General features: G+C 41.6%; 1 protein-coding gene across 2 annotated transcripts in view; it reads left to right on the top strand.

Moving 5' to 3' along the window:
* Positions 1-14,966, top strand: part of SYT10 (synaptotagmin 10) — a 69,733-nt gene extending 54,767 nt beyond the window's left edge. For both annotated transcript variants that reach the window (XM_084811719.1, XM_084811718.1), the window contains exons 4-7: positions 3,895-4,015; positions 7,378-7,549; positions 11,739-11,868; positions 14,895-14,966. In XM_084811719.1, the coding sequence (XP_084667845.1) occupies positions 3,895-4,015; positions 7,378-7,549; positions 11,739-11,868; positions 14,895-14,966 (495 nt within the window). The remainder of the gene's footprint in view (positions 1-3,894; positions 4,016-7,377; positions 7,550-11,738; positions 11,869-14,894) is intronic.
* The last annotated feature ends 1,434 nt before the right edge of the window (positions 14,967-16,400 follow it).

Below are 16,400 nucleotides of genomic sequence, written 5' to 3'. Positions count from 1 at the left end.
GATTGGTTCTATGAAGACCTCCAACACCTTCTAGAACTAACACCAAAAAAAGATGTCCTCTTCATCATAGGGGATTGGAATGCTAAAGTAGGAAGTCAAGAAATCACCGGGATAACAGGCAAGCATGGCCTTGGTGTACAAAATGAAGCAGGACAAAGGCTAATAGGGTTTTGCCAAGAGAACATGCTGATCATAGCAAACACTGTTTTCCAACAGCACAAGAGGCGACTCTACACATGGACATCACCAGATGGTCAATATCGAAATCAGATTGATTATGTCCTTTGCAGCCAAAGATGGAGAAGCTCTATACAGTCAGTAAAAACAAGACCTGGAGCTGACTGTGGCTCAGATCATGAGCTGCTTCTTGCAAAATTTCGGCTGAAATTGAAGAACGTAGGGAAAACCACTAAACCATTCAGGTATGACCTCAATCATATCCCTGATGAATATACAGTGGAGGTGAGGAATAGATTTCAGGGAATAGACCTGATAGACAGAGTGCCTGAGGAACTATGGACGGAGGTCCGTAACATTGTTCAGGAGGCAGCAACTCAATCCATCCCAAAGAAAAAGAAAGGCAAGAAAGCCAAGTGGCTGTCTGATGAGGCTTTACAAGTAGCTGAGGAAAGAAGAGAAGTGAAAAGCAAGGGAGAAAGGGGAAGATATATCCAACTGAATGCAGAGTTCCAGAGAAGAGCAAGGAGAGACAAGAAGGCCTTCTTAAATGAACAATGCAAAGAAACCGAGGAAAACAACAGAATGGGAAAGACTAGAGATCTCTTCAAGAAAATTGGAGATCTCAAGGGAACGTTTTGTGCAAAGATGGGCATGATAAAGGACAAAGAAGGCAGGGACCTAAGAGAAGCAGATGAGATTAAGAAGAGGTGGCAAGAATACACAGAAGAACTATACAGGAAAGATCTGAATGTCCCTGATAGCCATGATAGTGCGGTCACTGAACTTGAGCCGGACATCCTCGAGCGTGAAGTCAAGTGGGCCTTAGGAAGCATTTGTAACAACAAAGCTAGTGGAGATGACAGTATTCCAGCTGAGCTATTTAAAATCCTAAAAGATGATGCTGTTAAAGTGCTGCACTCAATATGCCAACAAATTTGGAACACTCAACAATGGCCACAAGACTGGAAAAGGTCAGTTTACATTCCAATTCCAAAGAAGGGCAACTCCAAAGAGTGTTCCAACTACCGCACAATTGTGCTCATTTCACATGCCAGCAAGGTGATGCTCAAAATCCTACAAGCTAGGCTTCAGCAGTATGCGAACCAAGAACTACCAGAAGTACAAGCTGGGGTTCAAAGAGGCAGAGGAACTAGAGATCAAATGGCCAACCTTCGCTGGATCATGGAGAAAGCAAGAGAATTCCAGAAAAACGTCTATTTCTGCTTCATTGACTATGCTAAAGCCTTTGATTGTGTGGATCACAACAAACTCTGGCAAATTCTTAAAGTGATGGGAGTACCAGACCACCTTACCTGTCTCCTGAGAAACCTGTACGAGGGTCAAGAAGCAACAGTAAGAACCAGACATGGAACAACCGAGTGGTTCAAAATTGGGAAAGGAGTACAACAAGGCTGCATATTGTCACCCTGCTTATTTAACTCATATGCAGAGTACATCATGAGAAATGCTGGGTTGGATGAATCACAGGTCGGAATTAAGATTGCCGGGAGAATTATCAACAACCTCCGATATGCAGACGATACCACCCTAATGGCAGAAAGTGAAGAGGATCTAAAAAGCCTCTTGTTGAGGGTGAAAGAGGAGAGTGCAAAAGCTGGTTTGAAGCTCAACATTAAAAAAACGAAGATCATGGCATCTGGCCCCATCACTTCCTGGCATATAGAAGGGGAAGCAATGGAAGCTGTGACAGATTTTACTTTCTTGGGCTCCAAGATCACCGCAGACGGTGACTGTAGCCATGAAATTAAAAGACGCTTGCTCCTTGGGAGGAAAGCTATGGCAAACCTAGACAGCATAGTAAGAAGCAGAGACATCACCTTGCCGACAAAGGTCCGTCTAATCAAAGCTATGGTTTTTCCAGTAGTAATGTATGGCTGTGAAAGCTGGACTATAAGGAAGGCTGAGCGCCGAAGAATTGATGCTTTCGAACTGTGGTGCTGGAGAAGACTCTTACGAGTCCCCTGGATTGCAAGGAGGTCAAATCAGTCAATCCTAAAGGAAATCAACCCTGAGTGCTCATTGGAAGGACAGATACTGAAGCTGAAGCTCAAATATTTTGGCCACCTAATGCGAAGAGAAAACTCTCTGGAAAAGACCCTGATGCTGGGAAAGACTGAAGGCAAAAGGAGAAGGGGACGGCAGAGGATGAGATGGCTAGATAGCATCACCGATGCAATGAATATGAACTTGAGCACGCTCCGGGAGAGAGCGCAGGACAGGAAGGCCTGGCGTGTTATGGTCCATGGGATCACGAAGAGTCGGACACGACTGAATGACTGAACAACAACTGCTCTAGACTGAGAGGACGTCCATGGTTCTTCAAGTGTATGTTCCCCTCATTAGGGATAGATAAATCTGCCAATTTAAGTTTCTCCCAGTTGTTCATTTTTCAAATCCTAAGTTTGGTTCATCTGAAACTTTGAGAATTTCTATTTCAAAAGTTTGCATGAAAATTCATAAGCATCTTTTGATCACATTTCTCTTAATACAAGTATTTTTGTATGCATTTTTACCTGATACATACTTTTTTTTTTGCTAGCAGTTTCCCTAATTAAATCCATATTTGAACATTATTTTCTCTAATATACACATTTTGAGCACACTTCTTGATTGGAGAACAAAATTTGTAAGAGTGTGAATTCAAAAGGGTAACTGAGTTTCGATTTGCGTAGTAATTAGAAAGTGTGAAATTAGGAGAGTTTGCCTTAAAATGTGAACTGAACAAAAAAAATCCCCCATGCCTACTCCCCATACACCTGGTTTCATGTTTCTCCAATTAGGGAATTGTTACCGGTTGCTGGGGAACATGGGCGAGAGGTGGCGTTGCACTCATGTCCCGCTTGTGAGTTTCCTGTGGGCAGCTGGACTAGATGGACCCTTGGTCTGATTCAGCATGGCTCTTCTTATGTTCTTAGGGGCTTTTTCATTTTTCATTTTTACATGGCATTGTGTTTTGGAATAAAGTTAAAAATACTGGCAACAAAAATGAAAAAATACAGCAAGACCAATAATTAAGGGGGAAAGGAAAGTCATCGATTGTGGTTATTAGTATATATCATGGGTAACCTTGGGGGACAATTAAAGCAAATCAGCCTAAGCAGAAGTTCACTTACTTCTGAGAGAGTTCAGATGTGTGAGTTATGAAGCTGAATCACAGCCAGAAAAAAATATGCATCTGTATTAGATTGGAATGCTTGAAGGGCATCGGCAAAGGGCAAGGAAATCCATTTCTCCCTTCCCTCTGTTATAAAGTGGTGCTCACTATCAGCAAATAAACATTTCAAGTTTAAAAAACTTGCTGCCCAAATAAACTAGGATAACCTTTTTAGTTAATCAATAGTTTTAATTAAAAAAACTAGTTCATCTACTAAACCAGGAGAAGAGAACCCATGGTTCCTTCAGGTGATGTTGATGAATGAACTCCCATAATTTCTTAACTGTTGGTCATGTTGGCCGAGACTGATGTGAGTTGTGGTCCAACAAGATCTGGAGGGCCCCATGTTCCCCACCCCTACAGCCCCATAAATGACAAGGTGTTGTTTAGGAAAGTTTGGGATTGGGAGAGGTGATAACAATCAGGTCTGCTGTGTGTGTTTTTGAAGAGAGTCAATATTTCAGAACAAGTGCTTAAAACAAGAGTTGGTTTCCACTGCAGTACAGCTGGACAAAGCTTTCAACATTTTTGTTTTTCAGGAAAGCATTGATTTGGGGGAGATAATGTTTTCCCTATGTTACTTGCCGACAGCGGGGAGAATGACCCTCACAGTCATCAAATGCAGAAATCTCAAAGCTATGGACATCACTGGCTCATCAGGTGAGCATGTACCATTCCACTTAGCCTACGTGTCTTGAATCTATAGGGGAACCCTCTTACCATCAGGGTTTCAAGGCACTTGATGTGGGCTTCACAGACAGTGAAGCTTGAACAATATATTATGTGGAGTTCAGTGGTTCTTTCTTTCACTCCTTCCTTTTTTTTATCCCAAAGTTCAAAAAAAAAAAAAATCTATGTCCAAATGGAAGAGGGGAGCACAAAGTGAGGCTATGTAACCCTTCCCCTCCTGTCATTTTTTTCCAGCTTGAAATCACCCTCCCAAGCTGCTTTTTGACCTGCATGGAGAAAGATACAGAGAAGATACAAGAGTTCTGTGTTTTCCCTACACAGATGAATGAGCAATATGGGGGGGGGGGTGATTTTGAGCAGGAAAAAGACCAGAATGGAAAGGGCAAAGCAGAATCTCTTTGTACACCTTTCTTCCACTCAGATGGAATCTTCCTCCAAGCTGATATTTGTGTCAAAAGTGTGATCATGAAACTCTGCATAACATGTCGTTTGGGCTTCAGGATAGCAAACTAAGGAAAACTATTCAGTGCTTTATTTCTTCTTCGCAGAAACTTTCCATCTTCCTGATAAGCACAATTATGAATATAGTTCTATTTACAATGAAAGCAACGCACATGATGGGTTGTATCCAGTGTTACTCCTACTTAGAGTTGACTTGTCGAAATTACTGAGGCTTAAGTTAAACTAACATTGGATACAATCCATCATCAGAATGTATTTAAATCTATGAGCAGTATCCAGTTCGAAACTACCACTAACATAAATTATCGTGTTAGCGAACATGAGCTCTAGTGCAACTTGCTGGCATGATGGGTATCCCCAGAAAACCCGTTGCACCAGCAAAGGCTACTGGCATTGCACTAGAGGTCCTTTATGCTACCGCAATGTGATTTACATTAGCGTTAGTGTCACACTGGATACTGCCCTATATCCCCTTTCCATTAAAATAGCACTCAAGATGGCTAACGATAAAATACAGAAAAAATGACAAAGTTATAATTAAAACATCAATTATTCTTAACTTAATTAAGTTAAGCATTGTTTTTAATGTTATGTGCAGTGGATGCTGGTGGCTCCAATGTCAGTGGGATGGTGAATTCCATCCAGTTTTCAGTCAGAACCAGTCAGAACTCTAAAGGAGCCATCCACTGATATCAGAGCCACCAGCCTCCACTGGTTATGTGTACATAAGCAGGTCCTTTGGGCCGCAATCCTGTGCATACACACTTGAAAATGTGTTTCGTGCAATTCACTCGGTGTTAGGCTACAAACCTAGAACCACTTACCTGGGAATAAGCCCCACTGAACTGAGTGGGACTTACCTCTGAATAGACACATATAGGATTGTGCTATTAACTTCCATTGCATTTAGTGGGACTTACTTTTTTCTTTTTTTTTAAGGTAAGAGGTAGGTTAAGCTGAGAGTCTATGACTGGCCCAAAGTCACTCAGTAAGCCACATGGCCAAGTGGGGACTAGAACCCAGATCTTCTGAGTTTCAGCCCAACACTCTAACTACTAACCTCACTGGCTCTGTTTAGGAATGTCAGAGGAATCTGTCTCAGGGGTGGAGTTCACCAAGTTTTCATCAGCTCACCCATCCCCCTGCTACCAGGCTTCGGTTTGCTTCCCCGCAAATTGACCCAGCTCGGGCCAGCTCATGGATTTTCTGGTGCTGGCTTTTTTTTCCTCATGAAGTTGTAATTTGTGTAACTTGCTACTTACGAGGGGGAAAAACAAAAGAAGTTCCTGGATTTTGGGCAAAACCGGTGGCTCAGCTCGCGAATGCAAGCCAAGCCGGACGGGCAGCAGGATCCATCAGGCCCACAAAGAGCTGGATTTTCAAACAACGGACATCCCTAGCGTTGTTATGTTATGCGAGCATTAGCTCATTCAGAATGGGGTTCTCCTGTGACTCAGAGGTCTATTTGAAGTACTTTAATGGGAAATGCTGGGGATTGAACCTGGAACCTTCTTCATACAGACAATGTAGTCTACAACTGAGCTACATTGCCCCTCTTATGAAGCTCTACAACATCTCTTTCTTGAAGAGTTTCAGCCAGTTGAAACCCCATCAGTATATATGTGAAGTTAGGGATTTTTGCCTCAATGTAAATCACTTGTACACTTAATTATATTGAACCTCATTTGCCATTTGGACAGCCAACTTGGAGAGATCATTTTCGAACTGTTCACAGACTACTTGTGCTTTCACCACCCTGAATAATTTGGTGGCATTGGTAAATTTAGTTACCCCACTGCTGATTAGGGATGTATGGATTATGTTTAATCCATTCCATCTGTGTTTCACAGCTTGTCAGGTGTCTTTCCTTCTGTTTTCCACTCACTGACAGAATCAGATTTTTTCCCCCTTCAGAAAAGTACGGGAAAATGTCTGCCACAATTTACTTAACTTTTTCTGGCATGTAATATTATGCTTATTTTTCTTAGCTCTGCATACAGTCAGTGAGCAGAGCACACAAAAAGAGGGTTACACAGTAGAGGCTGTGGAGAGATCAGAGATGTATAAAATGTTGTGCTTTTAAAAAAGTAGGGAGGTGTAAATATTAGTGTATTTTCCAGTAAATTTTGTATAAGTAAATGTGAATACACTTTTGGAAAGTTTTTAAAAAATGGTTCACAGGGCCACGGAATCTATGCAGCTCAGAAGATGCTGGTCTGCTGTAGAATCGAATTCATAGAAATCGGAAGTCATTTGAATCCATTTTGTATTTCTCCCATAGATAGAATCATAGAATCATAGAATAGTAGGGTTGGAAGGGGCCTACAAGGCCATCGAGTCCAACCCCCTGCTCAATGCAGGAATCCAAGTCAGAACATCCCTGACAGATGGCTGTCCAGCCTCGTCCCACATCCCTACTATTTATTCTTGACTCCATGTCATTTGTGAACATGGTAAATAACTCTGGTCCAAGTATATTCTGGGCTGTTACACAGAAGAGGACCATAATCTGTTCTCTATCATCCAAGACTGTAGGACACTAAATCACAGGCCAAAGTTATAGGAAGGCAGATTTCGGTTGATGATCAGGAAAAGCTTTCTAATGGTCAGAGGAGTCAGACAATGGAACCAACTGCCCAGGGAGGTGGTGGACTCTCTGTCACCAGAGGTATTCAAACAAAGACTGGATGCTTCAGACTGGATTCCTGCACTGAACAGGAGATTGGACTCTATGGCTTAAATGGCCCCTTCCAACTCTATGATTTTATATCTTTCCTTGGTGGAACTAAATACTTCCCCCCATTGTGAAAACTGTTCATATACTCCTATCCTTTGCTTCCGGTTGTTAAACTCCCTTCCTATTTTTTCAGATCCATATGTCAAAGTATCCCTTATGTGTGATGGTCGACGATTAAAAAAGAGGAAAACAACTACAAAGAAGAACACACTCAATCCAGTATACAGCGAGGCCATTGTCTTTGATATCCCTCCAGAGAATGTGGAGCAAGTCAGCCTCTCCATTGCTGTTATGGACTATGACCGGTATATCGCATTTTCCTCTTTCTAGAAATCAATTTTTGCAAAGTTTTTGTTTGTTTGTTTGTTTGATTTTTAAAACTTGGGTTAGATCCAGACTAACAATGCAATCCTATACATGTCTACTCAGAAGTAAATCCCATTGATTATGTAAGTGCATAGAGGATTGCATCCTTATTCATGTTTAGAGTAGACCTATTGAAATCAATGGGACAGGTTTGTCATAATTAAAATAAGTCCCATTAATTTCAAGGGGTCTGCTCTAAGCATGATTAAGTCTGCTTCTAACCCTCCTGAATCCTACAATCTTTATCACATAATGCTTCCAGGACAGCTAACAATGATGAAATGAAAGAAAAATATGATCAATCAGATCACTAAAACAAGATGAACTGCAGATAAAACACTCACCCTGGTTTTCCATTCCTCCCACTCCAAGCATTAGCATGCCCAGTGTTCCAGGATGCCAACCATGCTTTCTTCCAGGTTATTCCACTTCAGCCCTCCTTCCCCTTGGTTTTCTGTTTGTTATTTTTCTCCTTCGAACAGTCAGCATTCTGTGCCCACTGAGCATGCTCAGTCCTCATTTGGCTGTGGTGTTTTTGCCACTTACTTTTTTATCTAAACTTTTGTTTTGATTTGTTTTCTGTATTTCTGCAAAGCTCAGCATTCCTCCAAGCATACTAATACCATCCTCTTGTTTTTGGGTGGTGTTATTTTGGCTTGAAAAGGACCAACACTCAGAGAACTGAGTTTCCTATTGCTATATATGATAAATCAGGGGTCCCCAACACACCATGGTGCCTGTGGGCACCTCTAATGGTGCCCACAAAGTGGTCCACAACATGGTGCCCGCAGGTACCCACAAAACTTTTTTATTATTATTTTTTTCCATTTTTAATATGTGTACATGGATTTGTATATATCCATAGCAATGAATACAAATGAAATACATACAACCTTCTAGCAATTATACACAGGCTTCAACAAAAGTGGATCAAATATCAAAATTAGTACCCATTTGAAGGTGGCGTCTCTTTGCCACCCATTCAAATATCAAAAGTGTTGTAAGGTCCTCAATCCATTGCTTTATAGGAGGTGAGTGTTTATTCCTCCAATGTTGTAATATCAGTCTTTTGGCTGTCAATTGGGCTCGGAGGATCCATTTACGCTGACCATTTGTTAATTTCCATAAAGCAGGGCAATAATCTAAAAGAATGTATACATCCGTGAATATTAAACACTGTTCCAGTACAAAATTTATTTGCGTAATAACCTCCTCCCCAAAAGAAGCAACTACTGGACATTGCCAAAACATATGTTTAAAGAAGCATTAGCTGTATTGCACCACCAGTGATCAGCCAAATTAGACAATCGCTTATTAAAGAGATGTTGTCAGATCCAATAGATGAAAAACAAATGTTTTTGGTGAGTAGAAGCAGCCTAAGATCCATTGATGGGACAGATAGACACCAAAGCGGTGATTTACTGATTAGGCATTTTGTAGTGGTTCTCACAGCAATTTTTCAAATTTCTAAATGTGCCCACAGGTCCTAAAAGGCTGGGCACCTCTGTGATAAAAGGTCAATAAATAAATAAGCGAGAGCAAGTAAAAACATTCACAATAACTTAAAAGGGGTTTGAAGCCTGAAAAAATAAAAAAGGTATTTGCCTGACACTGGAATTACAACGGTGACAATCCTATGTCGCTCTATCACTGAGAAGGTTCTCTTCTTGGTTGCCTCCCATCTTACCTCAGAAAGTGGGAGTACCCGAAGGAGAGCCTCTCATGACAATATCAGTGATTGGGCAGACTGGTGTGGGTAAAGGCAGTCCAACAGGTACTTGGATCCTAAGCCATGTCGGGCTTCAAAGATAAACTCTCGATCTTATCATTTGATCACCGCCATCAATTGATGTTTTAACCATACACTGTTGGATAAAATGTACACTGTTACATGTCAATACTTTAGCATACAAATAAATTGTAGGGTGGCCATCTGTTCTCTTTTCGGAGGACAGTCCTCTATTTGAAGGGGTGCCAGAGGACTGGCGTCTATTTGAAGGCATCCTCTATTTGATGGGCTTCTCATGTCCAATTTCAGTTTAAAGATAAAGAACCATAACAACTGTTCCATAAGAACAGTTAGTACTTGAACAGCAGAGTGAACAGGCAGGCATGCAGTTTACCTGGTCACAGACTTCCACACTTTGGTGAGATGTACTATATTTCATAGAATAGTAGGGTTGGAAGGGGCCTATAAGACCATCAAGTCCAACCCGCTGCTCAGTGCAGGAATCCAAGTCAGAGCATCCCTGACAGATGGCTGTCCCGCATCGTCTTGAATGCCTCCAGTGTGGCCCACTACCTTCCTAGGTCATTGGTTCCATTGTCGTATTGCTCTAACAGTCAGGACATTTTTCCTGATGTTCAGCCAGAATCTGGCTTCCTGTGACTTGAGCCCATTATTCCGTGTCCTGCACTCTGGCATGATCAAGAAGAGATCCTGACTTTCCTCTCTGTGACAGCCTTTCAAGTACTTGAAGAGCGCTATCCTATCTCCCCTCTGTCTTCTCTTCTCAAGGCTAAACATGCCCAGTTCTTTCAGTCTCTATTCATAGGGCTTTGTTTCCAGTCCCCTGATCATCTTTGTTGCCCTCTTCTGAACCCTCTCCAGTTTGTCTGCATCCTTCTTAAAGTGTGGTGCCCAGACACGGTACTCCAGATGAGGCCTAACCAGTGCTGAGTAGAGGGGAACTAGTACTTCCCGGGATTTGGAAGCTATTTCTCTTTAAATTATAATTATTATTTCTAAATTTGGATATATACATAGAAAGTAACATCTGCAAAATTTATGCAAGTTGTCCTCTTTTTGTCCTCTTTTTAAGGGGGGGGGAGTATGTGATTCTTCTTTTTTTGGTGATTCATAAGTGGCCACCCTAATAAAGAGGTGTGATTACTTTATGTCACCCTCAAACAGAGTTAGGAAGCAATCCTATGGCCCCTAGACTGTGTCTGGGGGGCCATAGGATACTTCAGATTCCCAGATCCAAGATCAGAGACAGCACTCCAACCTCAGAGGATGGAATCTGTGCTCCACCCCCTCCCCTTCACAGCTGACGTGGAAAGAACCACACCAGCTGCCTCTCCAAGGTCAGGGATTCAGCCTCAGAGAGGGTGGGAAAGGGGGTGCTCCAATGGATGGGGAGGGGAAGAGACTGGAGAGGCCAGGATATGAACTATCCCAAGGACTCTCCAGTCTCCTTCCCTCCCCCTCTGAAGCAGCCTGGCTAGATGGGCAAAAAAGCCTGTCTACTGTCTAGCAAAAATGCAGAGTGGAAGGACAAGGAGGTGACGATCACCTCCGCCGCTCCTCAGTAGATGCTCATAAGCCTCCAAGTTCAGAGTCTTACAAGCATTGAGTGCGTAAACAAGCAGATTGGGCCCTTAGGCTATTGGAATCCCCACCCGCACCCCAAAGATTGTTCCTCCATATACTCATATGTATGAGTGTATCCTTAATCCTGAGTACTTAAGGGCTGCTTTACATTTTCAGCATTTTTAACTTCCATTATCCAATGTAAAGTACGTTTAGCTCTTGTGGTTAACGGAGATGATTAGTTAAGCATTGAAAGGACACATTTAGAAGTGTGCCTGAAAGTAGAAACCAAATAACAAACCCATAAACCCACAGCTACCAAGGATTCCGTATGGTGCCGTGAGTAGACAGAGTTGTGGGTATATTGCAATTCAGTGGAAGCAGAACATATGGCAGTGGCTGCAGAATTGATCACCCTAAGAATCTCAGCTTTCATTGATTTGATTTGATGTTTAAGCAAGTGTGTAGCCTTTATGGATGTGAAAATATGCTTGAAAGTTCATGACAAATGTTGAGTGCAATCTCAGAAGCAAGAGGAATTTGATAAATAAAATTTCCAAAGGTCAAAGAGTGGGGCTTCAGTGTCCTATATGTGCATGCCCCTTCCCATGACTAGTAGAAGGAATATAAATTTTGCAAACTAAGAGAAATCAGATTTTTTCTTCATTTGTATAATTCATACAGTTTGCTGAATCTATCTTTTTCTTGTAGCAGAATGTGGTTATTCTACCCATAATGTTGTATTATTTTAGAGCACAGTACACACAGTAATGTGGATAACCTTTAGACATTTCTTTCTCCTTCTTTAATCCTAGAGTAGGACACAATGAGGTGATTGGGGTATGTAGGACTGGGCTTGATGCAGAAGGACTTGGAAGAGACCACTGGAATGAAATGTTGGCATACCCCCGCAAACCAATAACCCACTGGCATCCCTTAATAGAGGTAAGAGAATTACAATATCTCTGCAGCCAGCTAGTCCTCATTATCCCTCTGTGTTGAATACTTTGTGTCCAAATAGGTCTCTACATTTCACAGAGCAGTATTTTTGTAAGAAATTCTTTTGGAGCAGGGTAGGGAAGAAGAAAATGTAAGTGCAGAACGCCATATGAAGGCTTGTAGGAGAGAAGATTCTAAAAATCACTTTCACATAAAAAGCTTAGGAACTGAGATTTGCATTTCCCATTTCACTAAATCATTTGAAAAGTCCATTGACTAGAATGCAGATTCAAATGTTCACTGGCTCCCTTTTATACTCCATCCCACCTGCTAACAACAGTCACTACTGATGTATTTCAGACAAAGGACCAAACTAGATTCAGTTACAGAAGGTCTGTAAATGAATCCCCCACTGTTTCCTTCCTTTAAAAAAAAAGCTGCCATGGGGGCCCCCTGGGCAGGATCAGGACCACAGCACTAGGAGAGGGGTTTTTTTTTTAACTCCTTCCCCACACACACTGTCTTTTTTCAAATTGAATTGCCTTTTAAATATGCTGTTTGTTCCACTGAGGAAAACGGTATTTACTGCTCAAATGTATAAGCCGCTTTCCAAATCAGCTTACACAATAAAGCTAAAAAGATTGAACCAAATACAATAGCAGCAGAAAACACAAACGTTTAAAACAATCAAATTCACAACAATGCAAAAGCTAAAAGAGTTCAAAGCCAACCAGGTACAAAGGTAAAAATAGCAGCACGGGGGGGGGGGGGGGGGAGAGCCCAGAAGTCAACCTTGACCAAAGGTGGATCAAAAAATGTAATGTCTCAGGGCTCATCTAAAAAATAGTTGGGAGGGACCCAAGCATGTATCTTTAGGAAGGAAGTTTGGCAAGACAGATGGATACCCTTTTTCTATATCCCCACTATAGAATGTCCAATGAAATTAATTGCCAATAGCTTCAGGACAGACAAAAGGAAGTTCTTCACACAATGCAAAAAAATGTATGGAATTAATTCCCATAGGACGTCAGGATGGCCTCCAGCTTGGGTGGCTTTAAAAGGAAGTTAGACGAATTTAGGGGAGGAAGAAGAGCCTATTGATGGCTATTACTTACGATGGCTAAGAGCTTTTTCTGCCTGAGGCATTTATTGTGCACTCATCATTCCCTACTCATGGTTGTTTATGGGTTCTTTAGATGATATTGTGGCCCTCCAGTTTCGCTTGAAAAGAGCACTTTGGGCAAAGTTTTTTAGAATGGGAAAATGCGATATTATTTGTAAAAGAGAAAGAAACCACAATTTCCTCTTGTGTATTCCACTATAACCCTGTGCCACCTAGAGGTTATGTAGTGGAAAAGCAGGAAAGGAAACACTCTTTGTGTAGTGCTCAGATCTGAATTCTGCGACAAAACCAAAAGTAGATACGGCAGACTAGCAGCCTCGTGTAGAAAAGCCCAAGGTGGATCCAGTATGCCCCTGAATCTTGGTTGCTGGGGAGCAAGAATGGGGTAGATGTGTTGTCTTCGTATCCTGCATGTGGGCCAAAGATGGGTGAAAATTTCCTTTCAGTTCGGTTTTGATAAGAATGTACCAACATTCATAAAGTTTTCCATATTTGGGACAAAAAGGACTTGAGATTTAAAAAAAAAAAAAAAGTGGAAGAAACCCAAACTGACAGATCTGTCCATCTAGATCCAGGGCTTTGAGTGCTTTGCTTTCAAAAGTTTGGCTTTGAATATCTGTGTATTCAACCATGTTCGTAGTGGTGAATTAGGGTTGCCACCTCTTTTTTTTCTGGCAGGCTCCTCATCTTTAACTAGTGATGTACTAGAGCCAGGACTTGCAGGGATGCAGGGGTGGCACTTTTATAAGCAAGGACACTGACGTCATCTGCCACCCCACTCAGAATTCCCTGTTCCCCCTGAGCTTAGATGCAATCCTCACATTTCTTTGGGGTGGGGGTTTATTTCTCAAGAACAATATATAGTTGCGAGCTATTCCTGTTGTAATGCAAAGTATTTGGGGGTGGCTTGATACTGAATGGGCATTTAAGACCCAATAGCTTTATAAAAGACCTGCTCCTGGTGGAGATGAAGACCACTAGAATTGCTTTGTTTACATGGATCAATACAGCTGCCTGCATTTTTGGGCTCTCCTTGGAGGTTTGGATGTAGGAACTATCATGGTGACCGCTTGCACTTCAGAATTTACCACTTTACCACTGTCTTTTTTTTTTCTTATTTTATTGTCTTATCTTGCCATTCCAGAGGAAACTCCCAGTAGATAAATAAAGGAAAACATTTCATCGTACATTGATTCATAAATACAAATAACAAAGAAGAGTTATAAATATAATCAAACTCATAACAGGTAAATTGCCCCTAACTAGGCCCGTAGCCAGCCTAAAAGTGTGGGGGGGAGCTTCCAAAAAAGTGTGGGGGGGTCATCTGATTTTCAGGCCTTTTAAAGACAAAATTGTAAACTGTTTTTTTAATTATTTGTCGGCAAAAAAAAATTAGGGGGCAAAGAAAATTTAGGGGGGCTAGGCTCCCCTAGCCCACCCCTTTCTAGGCCTGCCTTTAACAGTAAAAAAAAAAAAAAAGAAAAGGTTATACTGAAACCTGAACTTTATCGTTCCAATACAAAATAAAGAGACTCCATTTTCTATGAAGACAACACTGTCTTTAACAGCTATGTGTCAAGCAGGTACATCATGATCTTTCCATGCTGGGCATAGCTGTACCTATTGAATTTGGCTGGTGCAGGTGGACAAGAATTTTGCTTCAGTTCATTTTTGATAAGAATTTGCCAAAATTTGCAATGGTCTTCATATTCAGGAGAGAAAGAATTTGAGATTTAAAAAAAAAAAAAAGAATGTGGGAGAAAGCAAAAGTGACAGATTCACCCATCTCTAAGGTGGGCTTTCCAGAGTCATCTGGTCAGCCACTGTGAAAGGCAGGGTGTAGGAGTTGGTAGAACTTTGGATCCTGCGGGACTCTTCTTCTGTTCTCAAAAGTTCTCATTTCTTCCAGTTGCCAGGCCGAGCAACCAGTTTTGACAGTCAAGCATCTTGTTCCTCACCTAAACCACCACTTACGCCCTAGATGGAACAGTGGGCTCTTGATGACCAGTGAAACAAGTTCACCATACCTATACACAGCTGAAGGTTGGCTCTAGCTGATGACCTGCATCCATATTTTTGCATTATAATCTGTTGTATTTCTACCATATCATACCATTATTTCTAATGCTTAACTTCCTATTGTATTTCGCCTGAGCCCTGGATGTGGAAGTCACAGAAACCAGTCATTATCACTTTTTCTTTGTATGAACAAGGCATTTAGAAGAACAAATGTATATGTATACAAGGTCTTGAAAGCAACTTTATCTACATGATAGCACAAACTGTGTCAGCATCACATTTCCTTTTGCACTTTCTTTTCTTTTCTTTTTGGATGAGTTCCCTCTCAATTATGGCTATTTTAGAGGCGAAACCACTAGATTAATACTTTACAGGAAACTGCAGCCAATCACAGGTTCCGGATGAGTGTACTGCATGTTTGTTGTCATTCACATGGCATTTTTGAGTGTATGCCAGTATTTCTTAAACCTACTGAAGTCCCTCCATCCTTTCTGAATGTACCCTCCATCCTGGGCCTCTAATATAGGGTGGGATTGAAATAACGACACATGGAGCTTCATGTGTACATCAGCACTTCCAAGGAGCTCCCTTCCCTCTGCAGGCCCCTCCAAAAGTTCCTGCAAAAAGCTGAGGAACATCCTGCCTCTGAATAGGTCTCCACTGTTTGCTGTATTGCACTGGAGCCTGGAAGACAGAGGAAAGGCAGCTGCACAGCAGTGGAGCTAAGCAGAAAGGGAAAGCTTAGGACAGACATGAGCTTTTTGTCCTCTCCTTCTTGTTTCCAAGATGGAAAGGCTGGTATGGCCCCAAGGTATCCATTCAGCAGAGGAAAACTGCAACTGCTTAGCCATGGATGGCCATGGATGGAAACCTTCCATCCTCTACTGCAGTTTCTCTCTCTCTCTCTCTCTCTCTTTCTCTCTCTCTCCCTCTCTCCCTCTCTCGCACACACACACACACACACACACACACACAAAAGATCCTCCCCAAAGTTTAAGAAACACTGGTGTACACTCAAACATCTTAGGTTTAAATCTGAAAATGTAACATGTGAAGTAACACTAGTTAGGGTCAAACTAGACAGTATGTTAAATGGTTCTTTGAAGTTAATATCGACTGCAGTTTTTTTAGAGTGCAAATACCAGCTGCTGGAGGAGCTGATCCTTATTGAGATCACAGCATTTGGAGGGGAAGTTTAATCCTTTCTTGCTCCCCTACAGAGTGGCCACTCACGAATCACCAAAAAAAGAAATTCATAACCAAAAAAGAAGATAAGACAGGGCACAAGCTTGCATGTAAGTTGTATATGCTAATTTATATATTGTATAGATGCAAATTTAGAAATCATTATTATAATTGACAGCAAACGCCACCATGGTATGGAAGACTGACCAGG

Source organism: Heloderma suspectum, chromosome 7, assembly GCF_057233095.1.
Source record: "Heloderma suspectum isolate Gila_16-S chromosome 7, 16-S_ref, whole genome shotgun sequence".
Classification (NCBI taxonomy): Eukaryota; Metazoa; Chordata; class Lepidosauria; order Squamata; family Helodermatidae; genus Heloderma; species Heloderma suspectum.
The sequence above is the reverse complement of the archived record's forward strand: the minus strand, read 5'-3'. Positions and strand labels throughout refer to the sequence as shown.